General features: G+C 40.6%; 1 protein-coding gene across 1 annotated transcript; it reads left to right on the top strand.

The window, feature by feature from the left end:
* Window positions 1-1,744: 1,744 nt before the first annotated feature.
* On the top strand, window positions 1,745-7,171 carry dnaaf11 (dynein axonemal assembly factor 11). Its single transcript, XM_028996689.1, has 12 exons — window positions 1,745-1,808; window positions 1,951-2,118; window positions 2,219-2,296; window positions 3,018-3,190; window positions 3,392-3,570; window positions 3,713-3,847; window positions 4,316-4,393; window positions 4,512-4,577; window positions 4,807-4,876; window positions 5,161-5,256; window positions 5,521-5,603; window positions 6,567-7,171. Exons 1-12 carry the CDS (start codon window positions 1,799-1,801, stop codon window positions 6,736-6,738), a joined length of 1,308 nt encoding a protein of 435 aa, XP_028852522.1. The 5' UTR covers window positions 1,745-1,798; the 3' UTR covers window positions 6,739-7,171.
* Window positions 7,172-13,115: the final 5,944 nt, after the last annotated feature.

The following is a 13,115-nucleotide window of genomic DNA, read 5'->3' as shown; positions in this document are numbered from 1 at the left end:
TAGCCAGACTATGTGATTCTTCTCCACGGCTCGACGATGTGACATTGGAGCTTTCGTAGTTGGTCACGCCCAAAGCGATTCCCATAGTGAAACATTGAAAGAAATTACTAAATGATCTCCTACTTAAACGATGATGCCCTAGAAGGGTTTTGGATTTTTCACTTGCCTTTATACATTTCAGAATAATATTTCTTATCTGGGAACTGAAAAAAGATCCACTCTGCTCTAAACCCAGTGCAGCAGTAAAGGAAGGATACAGTCCATTTTAATGAGCAGAAAAGATAAGAAACATTCATAACTAGACATCTTTGAATTCATTTCTCTTGGCTTTGTTTAGCCTGGTTCCTGGGAGACCCTTTAAGCAAGTCTCGGATCTTTAGATAGGTCCCAGTGGCCTCGGCCACTTCTGTGAACTCTGGCGTGTTCTCGAACGGGATACGCGAACTGGGATTTAAGGAACATCCGGCTCGTCACTTCTGTCCTCAGGGTTATGTGGCTCCACCACCGTGGTATGTTACTGATGTTACTGGGTGCTTTCGACTCATCGTTCACAGTCTCCTCAACGCTGGGAACCGGTGCAGCGTCAGGTGATTCAGGGCTACTCCGGACATCCTGGGTCTCTGAAATCGGAACGTCGCTGTGGGTGTAGCCGGCAGATGGAGTCTTTCCAATCTGATTGCAGACCACCTCAGGCTCAAGCTCCACTTCAGCATCCAACCGGGTTGGAGTCTCTTTGGATTCTCTTATATGCAGACCATAGCATTGTGTGTAATGACATTCTTTTTGGATATAACGTGATACAGATGTTAATTGGAAAAAAGCATCACCCACACATGCTTCAAATATAAAGTTTAATTTGTAATCTAAGCCGATCGCCCATCACTGACACCCAGTCTTTCGTCTAATCAGACCCAATTCAGCATCGAACCGGTCGGTCTGGGAACATGTGCTAAGTGAAAGCGAAGTGATTGTCACACGTGATACACAGCAGCACAGCACAGTGCACACAGTGAAATTTGTCCTCTGCATTTAACCCATCACCCTGAGTGAGCAGTGGGCAGCCATAACAGGCGCCCGGGGAGCAGTGTGTGGGGACGGTGCTTAGATCAGTGGCACCTCAGTGGTACCTTGGCAGATCGGGATTCGGACCAGCAACCTTCTGATTACGGGGCCGCTTCCTTAACCGCTAGGCCACCACTGCCTAACTGGACGCGAATTTATCATTGCATACTATAGTAGTACAGATTACAGGCATGAAGTTGGGCGTAAAAAAAGAGGAGACACAGACATACCCGGTGGTCTCGGTAAAGGATGTCCTGTGATGCGGGAGGAGGGCGTGTGTGGGAAAACTCGCGCGAGAGAAAGGACCCTGGTGGTAAAAACAGCTCCTACCTCAGCACTCCGCTCACAATATTCCCATCAGAGGAGAAAGCTGATGACAACCCTCACAGACCGACCTCCTGGCCGCCAAGAGCACCTGGCTGCTTTACGGCGTGCTGACGTCACGGGGCGAAGACGAGCCGCGTGCAGGGGGGACGTCGATGACGTCACGCGGGAGCTTTGAGAAGACATAGAAACGCCATTCAAAGCGGCGTGTTTTTATCTTAAAACCACGTGTTAATGCAAACGAATAACGGTGCACATGGCCTTCCATATCCGTTGAATAAATAAATTCAAATTGTCTCAAATTGCTACCTACGAGATGTGCAACTCTCGCGAGAGAACTCTAACAGGGGCGCGCACGTCGACTGCATTTTGCCCGCCATCTCGTTACCGTGGTAACACAAACCTAAAGAACATGGTGAGAAGTAAGTACTCTGCGTCGAATATCCCGTATAAAACATAATCTTACTTAACCTGGCTGAATTTATAATAATACATTTTAGTTTATTATGTATATTATGTATAATAATACAAAAAAATAACATGAAAATACATGATATTTCCTAGTTAGCGAAGACATGGTGCGCCGACGGGCAGAGCACAACAACAGCGAGATTTTCTCCCTGGAGGAGCTGTCCCTACACCAGCAGAACATTGAGAAACTGGAGAACCTGGACAAGTGGTGTCGACACCTTAAAACCCTCTACCTACAAAATAACCTCATATCCAGAATAGGTAACGTCTCGGCTTGGGTATTAAGAGCATTAGTATAGTATTCAGTATTAAGAGCATTTCCAAATATGCGCTCCATGTTTTAACTCTACTTTACCCACAGAAAACGTGAATAGACTGAAGAAGCTGGAATACCTAAACCTGGCTCTCAATAACATTGAAGTTATTGAAAATCTAGAAGGTATTCATTCATCCACCCATCCATCTATCCATGCTCATTCATCCAATTATTTATTCAATCAAACACTGTTATTTGAGTAACATCTTTCAACACATCCTATGTAGGCCAGAAAAGGGTTAGGCAGAATTATATGGAGCCAGAATAGTGCCATATATTCTTGAAAGTTTTCCCTTTTTTATATTTTTTTTCACTTTATGAATTCATACATACAAATCATTTTGGCGCTTGCAGAAACAAATTGCTCGCTCATCATAGGGTACCTGCAGCTTTGTGATTGGCTAGAAAAATAATTATTCTGATTGGTGGATATTGGTGAAGTGCTAGGTAAGTGCCAAAATGATTTGTATGCACATCTCTGAATTCACGCTCGCAAGCTGATAATTGCAAGAATATGCTTGGATTCCTAAACGCAGTTTCAAGATTTGCACTACGTGTTCTGTATTTGAAAACCATTCTATCTTTGTAAAAAAAATTAATACAAATACAGATCACTCGATGCTTATTTCTGTTTTGAAATATAAATAGTTTTTAGTCCGAGCAAACATCTTTTTACCGGTTTAAAGTGAAAAGTACACATACAAGTATATATGACACTATTTTGGCTTAGAAAACTTATAGACGTAGACTTATCCTTTCCTCTTTCAACTTAAACATTTAAGTCCACTGATGCATGTGTACTGCATATGATAAGTGACCTTTTCCTCTTTGTTCATTTCTTTAGGCTGTGAGAGCCTGCAGAAGTTAGACCTCACTGTGAATTTTGTTGCCCAGCTGAGCAGTGTGGAGTCTCTTAAAGAGAACCAGCACTTAAAAGAGCTCTTCCTTGTGGGGAATCCATGTAGCCAGTATGAGGGTTACAGACAGTATGTTGTAGCTACTCTGCCACAACTACAGGTAATCTTAGTAGCACAGTTTCTGGTACACATTATGCTGTATACAGTGCACACAGCATTGCTTGTTTAATGCAGTGCATGTAGCGTGCAAGGTAGAGTTCAAGTGCACGTAACAACTGTTTGTGAATCACTGTTTAAGATATAAAATATGTAAACATGTAACCAATGTGTAATTTATGTTGCTTGCTTGAATGTTTTGCAGTTTTTGGACGGGACTGCGATAGGGCGGCTGGAGCATATCCGGGCCGGGCAAGGTTTAGAGGAACTGAGGAAGCGAATTCTGGAGCAAGAGGAGGAGCAGCTGCAAAAGCGGGAGAGACAAAAGATGGAAACCAAAATATCACTTGAGGACAACGAGAGGCAAAGTGATGATAACTCTGGGTAAGTTCAATTATGGTACATGACTGTTTTGAATGACAATAACATAATTAATCTAACATGGTTACAGCTCCCAAATTTAGGCCATTTTTGATCATGATGAATATGTGTTATATATGTGTATATTTTGTTGGTTTGTTGTCAGTAAGGATCATCAGGAAGCAGATCTAGAGCAAGAGAAAGAATTCTGGGAAAAACCATGCTCCTTTACTCCTGAGTCAAGACTGGAAGCTCACCGACAATTGGAAAAGGGGAGAAGTGACAAAAAGAGGAATGGAGGGTCAGTTAACCTGTTCGGACATGTAATAAGCTGTGTTAAAAGAGACTTGATAAAACATTTACATAATAGTATCATACACAACATGCATGAGCTCGTATTTATTGTTTTTAGTCATATAATAGCATAATGTAATCCATTTCAGATTAAAATCAAATCTCTGGATGAATACCTGTCATCCACCCAATAATAGGAATAAGTGGTTATGGACATTGAGTGGGTAATAATAGAATTGTGATTCAAATAAATATGGGATAGGCATGCATTGTTTTGAAAAAGTGACAAAACATATAGTGGACTATATTATATCTACTCAATTGGACATTATACCACACTCTCATGTCTATATACATCTACATGAGTATGGTTTTTCATTATTGTATGTTTTGTTTTTAAAGTTATTAAGATGAATATGAATAGTTGTGTATTAACATTATACAAATATTTTAAAAATTATGTGTGTGATTTCAGGGAACAGAATAAAACATTTAAAAAGCCAAAAACCCTGATCACTGCAGATGGAAAGGTGCTGAATGTCAACGAGGCCAGGTATGATCCTGCATTCAAATAAACATAAAGACAAAACCATCTCCTCAGGCATACACACACACACACACACACACACAGTGATATCCTCCAGCATATAACATATTTTGTGACTTTTCAGGATGGATTTTGTGCTGACCGAAGACGAAAATAACAGCAGCATTCAACTGGACCTGCACCTTTACAGGTTAACACACACATACCCACACACGAAAACATGAAAATTCCCATTGCTTAACCACTCATATCTGCATTAGTTTCACCAAAGCCTGCTGGCATAAATGGAGCCATGGTCTTTGTTTCATATAAGACTTCAATATGTAGTATAACATTAGAATGACTTACAATGACATATACTGTCTGCACAGAATATGGTGAGTTGTGGACCTGCTGAACAATGCCTTGTTTTCCTGCAGGTACATGGACACATCGCTAATGGATGTGGATGTCCAGCCCACATATGTGAGAGTTACAGTTAAAGGAAAGGTAGAGTTTCATTTTCTTCTTCTGTCAAAACTATTCCAGAAAATTCCAATAGAAATGTGTTTAATTCCCTGCAGTTATTTGTATTAAATGAACATTGTGGGGTTTAAGACAGTCCATATTCTTCCAGACTTTTTTCTTTTACGCCTGTATCCTCAGTTTTCATCTTTCCTCCTTTTCCTCTTTCCTCTCTGACTCAGGGGGCCAGCGTTTCATTTTACCTGGACAGGACATTTAGCCTGATGTACTCTTAATATTTTTTTTTATGTTTTTTTACTTTTCTACAGGTATTTCAGCTGGTTCTGCCATCAGAGGTGAAGCCAGACAGCAGCACAGCTCAGCGATCACAAACCACTGGGCACCTTCTCATTAACATGCCACTGGTAATATACACATGAATATGCACACACACAATTAGAGGAGACAATTGGTCTGCACCATGACCCCCATCCTTAAAAATTCTACTCTCATAGTGTACAGTATTCACAATTTAACATACACATTTGGACAGTTTACAGACTTTCTGTTCTGAATATCTGGTCAGTTGTAGCTCCGCCAGCAAGATTTATAATTTAAAGCCATTTGTGTTGGAGTTGTCGGTTCCCTGGATTAAACCATGTGACACTGTAATGTGTGTTTTTCTTCAGGTTCATGGTGAGGAACCCAAGAAGATGTCTCAGTGGAAGCCCCCTTTCTCCACAATGAAACAGCAAGATGAAGAAAAAAATAGGTAATCCAATGATTGTCCATGTGTTGGAATTTTGGGTTTCTACATCCTGGTTTGTAGTTTTAGTGTGGAGTACATCTGAGTTTAGGTATAACACACACACACACACACACAGCACATAGCTATATATAAAACTCCTATAAAGATTCACTGTGGAGTGAAAATGAAAATGGCTGCTTTAATGACCATGACAGCTTGAAGGGCCCTGTATGCATTTGAAAATTCTCCATTGAACATGCCAGGGTGTAAATCCACCTGATTTTTCACAGCCCTGCATTATATTATACCCCAAACACCTTAAGCAACAGATTAAACACATTTGTCCCCTGCCCAACCCTGTTCCTAAATGAGCCTTGAAGATGACCCTGATTAGCAGGCCAGTGACTCTTACATTTACATTTATTCTTTTTTAGCATTTAGCACATTGGCTTTGTGAGAGCTAAATATAAGCAGCTTCCCAAAAGGGATGTTTGATGAATTCTCCCTAATTGTGTCATTCATAGGTTACCTTTCATAAATAACTTTTGTTAATAAATGATGCAGGGCTCAGAGGCTTTACACCCACATCAAAATCAATTATAGAAAATTCATATTCTACCAATAGACCATTCCATGGAATTTTCCTAGGCCTGTTAATATTAAAAATTGTTAATTGCTTTGATCAACTGCCACAGACAATAAAGATGGAGACAACAGTGAAGGAGTTTTAGAGCCAGTTCAGATGATGCTGCTTTGCACATTGCTTTATTTTCAAATGGAGACGCAAAGCTACTTCACTCAAACAACTGAGCAAACAATCTTGAGAAAAACTAAAATAATTTGATCTAGTTTTTATTTCTATTTTATTTACTGTTGGGTCAGCAGCACTTTCAATGTTCCTCCAAGGGTATGTCATGCATTGACTAGTGATGATGCTTAATGAACAACAAAGTTCACCAGATATGTAACCCTCTCTCTCTTTTTCAGTAATATGCGGGAATATTTGGAAGTTGACCCCAGTAAGAGGAGCCTGATGGATTTGTACAACATCGTCTCAACACAACACAGTTCTGCACCTGGACCACGCCCCTGCTCAGCTGATGCACCACCCATCTCTCAGGACTGGATGGATGATCTGGAAGTCCCACCTCTAATATGATGTGGAAGAGCATCAGTACTGAGTATGTGTTGGAGGAGAACAGCTGCAAAAGCTTCAGCTCTTCATCCAAAAAAAACCCCCAAACATCTTTTCCTATCTGCATTTGGCTCCCGTAATCAGCATCTGCTGCGGAATCAACATTTCCCATCAGGGCCACAGCAGCTTGAATCTCTCATTGACTCTCTCCCCTCCCTACCCAAGGAAACGAAATTATCCACACACATATACACACTCACTCCCCACCCTATGCCTCCGTCCGCTTCGTACCCCCTTTGTCAACATCCACCGCCCTTTTACCCCGCCCCTGTGGCAATTGACTTTAACTTTATATGCTGTGTAAGGTCTTTGTGCTTATGTTTTAGGAGTGTTTTTTTAAGGTTCCTACAATGTTCCTACATATGTGTACCCTCTGGGGTTTGTCTTTTCCAAAATGTGAACCATCCTTTGTGTATATGTATGGTTGGATCTGTGTTATGTATATGTATAGTCAATGGCCACGTTTCAAGTAGTACTTGTACTTTTGTTTTGGGTTGCAACACCAATAAAGTGTCTTATCAATCAATGAAATATGAAATAACTCCAGCTGAATCAGTAATTTATATGGTTATTTCTCTGAACAATCTGGAAGAGTTGACTTGCTGTAACGCCAGACTATGTGATTCTTCTCCACAGCTCGACGATGTGACATTGGAGCTGTCGTAGTTGGTCACGCCCAAAGCGATTCCCATAGTGAAACTTTGAAAGAAGTTACAAAAAGATCTTCTACTTTAATGATGGTGGACAAATGCACTAGAAGGTTTTTGGATTTTTCACTTGCCTTTATACATTTCAGAATAATATTTCTTATCTGGGAACTGAAAAAAGATCCACTCTGCTCTAAACCCAGTGCAGTGACATTTGATCTTTCACCTTGATGTCCTTAGGAGTAGAAGGAAACGCCTTCTTATAGCTGATGGAGGAGAAATGAATGATTATCATCACCACACAAACATGTGAGCATAGGAGCAATTAAAGCATGTTAAAAATTATTTTGCTGTTTGTAAATTAATTCATGTCAAGGTGAAATAGAAAAATATCAAGTCAACACCCCTTAACCAAATTAGCTATAAAAAAATTAAAGTTTTGCTGCTGATACAAAAATCTCAACATATCTCAAAAAAAAAAAAATGGATCATACTTAAACTAATGAAAGGGACAAACACCTGCAGCACACAGTAGGTCCCAGTGGCTTCGGCAACTTCTGTGAACTCTGGCGTGTACTCGAACGGGATATTTCCTGCTGCAAACTTGCTCCGGTGAAAAGATCTAGGACAGATCTTTTTTTTGTGTAAAAAAAATAGATTCACAAAAGAACCGCGATTTTATCTCTACCGATACAAAATCGATTCATTATTCCCATTTTGTAACGGCATGAGTTCTGCATGCACATTAGCATTATTTTCAAATGGAGACACAAAGCACAATCTTGAGAAATCAAAAGTAATTTGATCTAGTTTTTATTTCCATTTTATTTACTGTTGGGTCAGCAGCACTTTCAATGTTCCACCAAGGGTATGTCATGCATTGACTAGTGATGATACTTAATGAACAACAAAGTTCACCAGATATGTAACTTCCACCCTCTCTCTCTCTTTCAGTAATGTGCGGGAATATTTGGAAGTTGACTCCAGTAAGAGAAGCCTGACGGATCTGTACAACATCGTCTCAACACAACACAGTTCTGCACCTGGACCACGCCCCTGCTCAGCTGATGCACCACCCATCTCTCAGCACTGGATGGATGACCTGGAAGTCCCACCTCTAATATGATGTGGAAGAGCATCAGTACTGAGTATGTGTTGGAGGAGAACAGCTGCAAAAGCTTTAGCTCTTCAGCCGAAAAAAAACCCCAAACATCTTTTCCTATCTGCATTTGGCTCCCGTAATCAGCATCTGCTGCGGAATCAACATTTCCCATCAGGGCCACAGCAGCTTGACTCTCTCATGCCTCCGTCCGCTTCGTACCCACATCCACCACCCTTTTACTTTATATGCTGTGTACAGTCTTTGCTGTTGGGATTTTTTACTGTTCCTACATTGTACTCCCAATTTGTGTACAATCTGGGGTTTGTCTTTTTTTTTTTTTTTTTTTTTCCCCGCCTCCTCTATCCAAATGTAAGCCATGCTTTGTGTATACGTATGGTCGGATCTGTGTTATGAATATGTATCAATGGCCATGTTTCAAGTAGTACTTATCAAGTACTTTCAAGTAGTACTTATCAATCTATCAAATATGAAAAACTCCAGCTGAATCAGTTATTTATATGACGCGTTAGCCAGACTATGTGATTCTTCTCCACGGCTCAATGATGTGACATTGGAGCTTTCGTAGTTGGTCACACCCAAAGCGATTCCCATAGTGAAACATTGAAAGAGGTTACAAAATGATCATCTACTTTAAAGATGGTGGACAAATGCCCTAGAAGGGTTTTGGATTTATCACTTGCCTTTATACATTTCAGAATAATATTTCTCATCTGGGAACAGAAAAAAAAGTCCACTCTGCTCTAAACCCAGTATAGCAGTAGAGGTTACTTGTCCATTTTAATGATGCATACGTAAAGTTTGATCTTTCACCTTGGTGTCCTTAGAAGAAGAAGGAAATGCCTTCTTATAGCTGATGGAGGAGCAATGAGTGATTATCATCACCACACAAACAAGAGCATAGGAGCAATAAAAGCATGTTAAAAATTATTTTGCTGTTACAAGAAAAACCCAACAAGGCAGAATAGTTACTCAATGGTTGCTTTCGACTCATCGCTCACAGTCTCCTCAAAGCTAGGAAACTACAGTGGATCCGTTGGGGCGGTAATATGCAACATACCCCGCCAACCTGCACGGCAGTGAATATGGCCTTTTTGTCTATACAGACATTATAGAATACCAGGTGGTGGGTGGCTATTTTGTACCCCTTCTACGATGCGTACATATAACCAGGAAAAACAAAGATATTGTCACAATCAAGTATGACAGAGCAAACTAAGTATGTGTTTCGAAATCACACATCAGTGATACAGCTGTAGAAGTGAAATCAGATCAGAATCGCATCATACCGTTTAAATATGGTAAGGTGTTTACAAAACTACATTTCAGACTCACGCTAAAAATATTGTCACTGATGTTGTATGCAATGTCATGAGACTAAACATGATGATCATGAGCAGGACGGTTCAGGAATGATGGTAATGCATAGGAAATCTGGGCACAAACCACCGGGTGTAAAACAAATGACGCATGGGGAGAAAAACAAAGTAAAGAAGAAAAAAGCTCAGTGTCCAAAAGGAACCCGTGGGGTAAACAACGAGTATCTTCTAGGTATTGCGTTAATACACAGCATGTCCGATGAATGCATCAAATCAAAGTTGGATTTGATCACAGTACTCTGAAAGCAGATCGTTTCTGAGACGAAACGTGTCAGAAGATCTAGATTTATAATCGATCATGAGGTAACTCAATGTCACGTTCCCCTCTAGCTCAGGTGATAAATGGAGGACGCAGGTTGAAAATGAGAAATGCGTATTTTATTGAAACTCAGGGAAAAAATGAAACAACTGAAATGTCCTTGCTTGTAGTGCCACGCCTCTCCTCAAGAGGTCGTGTTGCGGGATCTTCAGCGAGGCCCTCAGCATGAGAGCCGAAGATCACCTTTGTCCCAGTGTCTCCGGGAGCTGTGGCATGGCGGAGCTGTACTGAGACTAGAGGGGAGAGTTGAGTTCCAGTCCTACTGTGGGGTTCACTGTCATTGCTGTTTAAGGACAGCATGCTGCACAGTGATGAACTCAGGTTGTGTGAGGGAGACCGAACGCAGGACTAGAGGGACTGGCTGGTTATAAAGAGGAGTGGACAGACCCATTACCGCTAAACTAACCAATCACCGATCAGAAGTCATTATCCCGCTAAGCACCCGTGATTACCACCACTTACCTGTGATGAAGAACAGGTGGGAATAATCAGGGTGCTAGTGAGCCCCGGAAGAACACAAACTAATACATGGGAGAGGTAGACCGCTGGGGGCGTGGCAGAGGTGGCGCGAATGTTACACTCCATGGTTTTTCAGTTGCTTTTTAATACATTTGAGAAAGAATTCGTTATTACCAGGATACGTTTGTCTTGCTAACACACCGATTTGATTATTTTCTTTAGGATTTTGAGTATTAGGTAATTGGTGTTTAAACTGATTGTCCTGCTGGATTTCCCCTGAAAAAACTCATTCTAAACCAATGCAAACCTTCCCCAATGCAAACCTTCTTCAGCCTGCTGCCATCAGGGAGGAGACTGCGGAGTCTCCAGGCCAGGACCAGCAGACTGAAGGACAGCTTCACCCATCAGGCGGTCAGGAAACTCAACTCCCTCCCAGCTCTGCCCCCACTCCCCTCACTCCCCTCTTCTGCTCCACAATCTTTCTGAACTCTAAATCACACAAACTGACCATGCACCAGTCACTCTGTGCAGCTCTGGTCTGCCATCTACCTCACTTTCACTTCGTCACTTTAAACTTAAAACTCTGTTGCACTATTGGTTTTTGCACTCTCCTGATGTTGCACTCTCCACCATGTGCCCTTATTTGTATATGGTGTTTTTAAAATTGTATATTGTGCCTTTCTTTTTAAATTGTATTTATACTCTGTTTTCGTTACTGTTACTGTTTTTGTATTTAATGTTACTTTTATGGGTCAGAGAGTAACGTAATTTCAATTCTCTGCATGTCCTGTACATGTGGCAGAATTGACAATAAAGTTGACTTGACTTGACTTGACAATTGCCAATGTAGATGGCGCTGAGGTTTCGGTGGTGCACATATTCTCAACCTGCTTATTACTGCACGCAACATCCATTAAATATTTAATAATTAATGCTTTGGTTGTGTGCAAGAGTTGGTCATCGGCTAAAGTGTCCCGGATCCCTTCTATAAATTTGATACTTCTAATTTTTAACACTCACTATACATGAGAAAAGGTGTTGCGGTTTGAGATCAAAACCTGAGATAATACATACAACATTTTACAGAAAATTACACTCAAATGTATAATAGAAACAAAACCATAGTAAATATACAAAATGTTACAGCCATATTGATGGAAAAAGTAAAAGTTAATTTAAATATATTTACCTTTAACATCTCTCAACCCCATCATGTATCAAAAACCGTAGGGGAGCGTTGTAAAGCCTGGAAGCAGGACTCGTTTGGTGTACACAACTTTGAATCTCTGAACTTTCAGACATCTGATTTGTTATGTAATGTGAGGTGTCTTTTATTTCTAGTGATGTTGTCTGTTCGTGTTAAAATATGTTGTGACCCGTCTCTATCGGTTGCATAGTTGTTAACCAAATCAACCAGAGTGTAGATTTACAATTTTTGAATTCTCAGCATTGAGTGTGATTCCCTTGGCCTACATAGATGTTTTTCCGCCAGCTGTCAGGTAACCATATGTTTTGGCGTGCTCCTAGGAAGACGTTAATTTGAGCACCATAAACATCTGCATAATGCCACTGAACAAATACCAATTCGTCCGAGACAAACGCAAAATGTGTAATTGCACGATTACCCCCAAAATGTATTGAGCAAACTCGTTAGGTTGAAAGACCCTCTCTCGAAAACCTCCCCCATAGTGAATTTAGAAGAAGTTTGTTTATGCTTCTCCTTGCAGGGTTTGTGCATATCTTTTCAGGATTCACGGATACCCTGTTTCTGAAAATGATCTTCAAGGTAAGCCTTCTTTTCAGCATCCATCACAGCATCCGCCAGGTTTATCCGCTGGCTTCCTGCTTATACTGAAGAAATGTTTTAACATAATCTGTAAACAAAGTTTCTGAACGTTGTTCAAAATGCCACACTTCATGAATCTGGGACAAAACATAACCCATCTGAACGGTTTTCGACAGCAGAAGCGAAGTTCTTTCTGAAAGTCAAAAACACCACCCGCAACCTCATTGTACCAATCATCAATTCACGCCTGCAATTATTAGACATAGTGTCATATCCATAAAAGGACTTATCTGGATATGGGCCTATGTAGTGGTTATTCTCGCTTGTGTTAAAACTTATGCGGGAAATTACCCTTTTCTGTGGTGGTAAGATGTAATACCGTTTTTTTTCAATCGCATGGGTATGAATGAGTTTCTATAAAACACTGTTTAAAACATGCGTCATACATGAAAATCAAGCAACAACCGGTCATTGTTATTCTAGGTGTGATGACGTTTTTGAAATAATGTTCCATAAGAATGAAACTGTCAAACCTGGCGTGTGTGCTAAAAATGTGAACCCGTTAAATCTTGTTCGTAAATTTCACAAATTCATGCACACAATCATCACTTTTGGCCGTGAACTCCACCCC

The sequence above is a fragment of the Denticeps clupeoides genome, chromosome 11 (genome assembly GCF_900700375.1).
Source record: "Denticeps clupeoides chromosome 11, fDenClu1.1, whole genome shotgun sequence".
Taxonomy (NCBI): Eukaryota; Metazoa; Chordata; class Actinopteri; order Clupeiformes; family Denticipitidae; genus Denticeps; species Denticeps clupeoides.
Note: the sequence above shows the minus strand (reverse complement) of the source record. Positions and strands in the feature narration are given on the sequence as shown.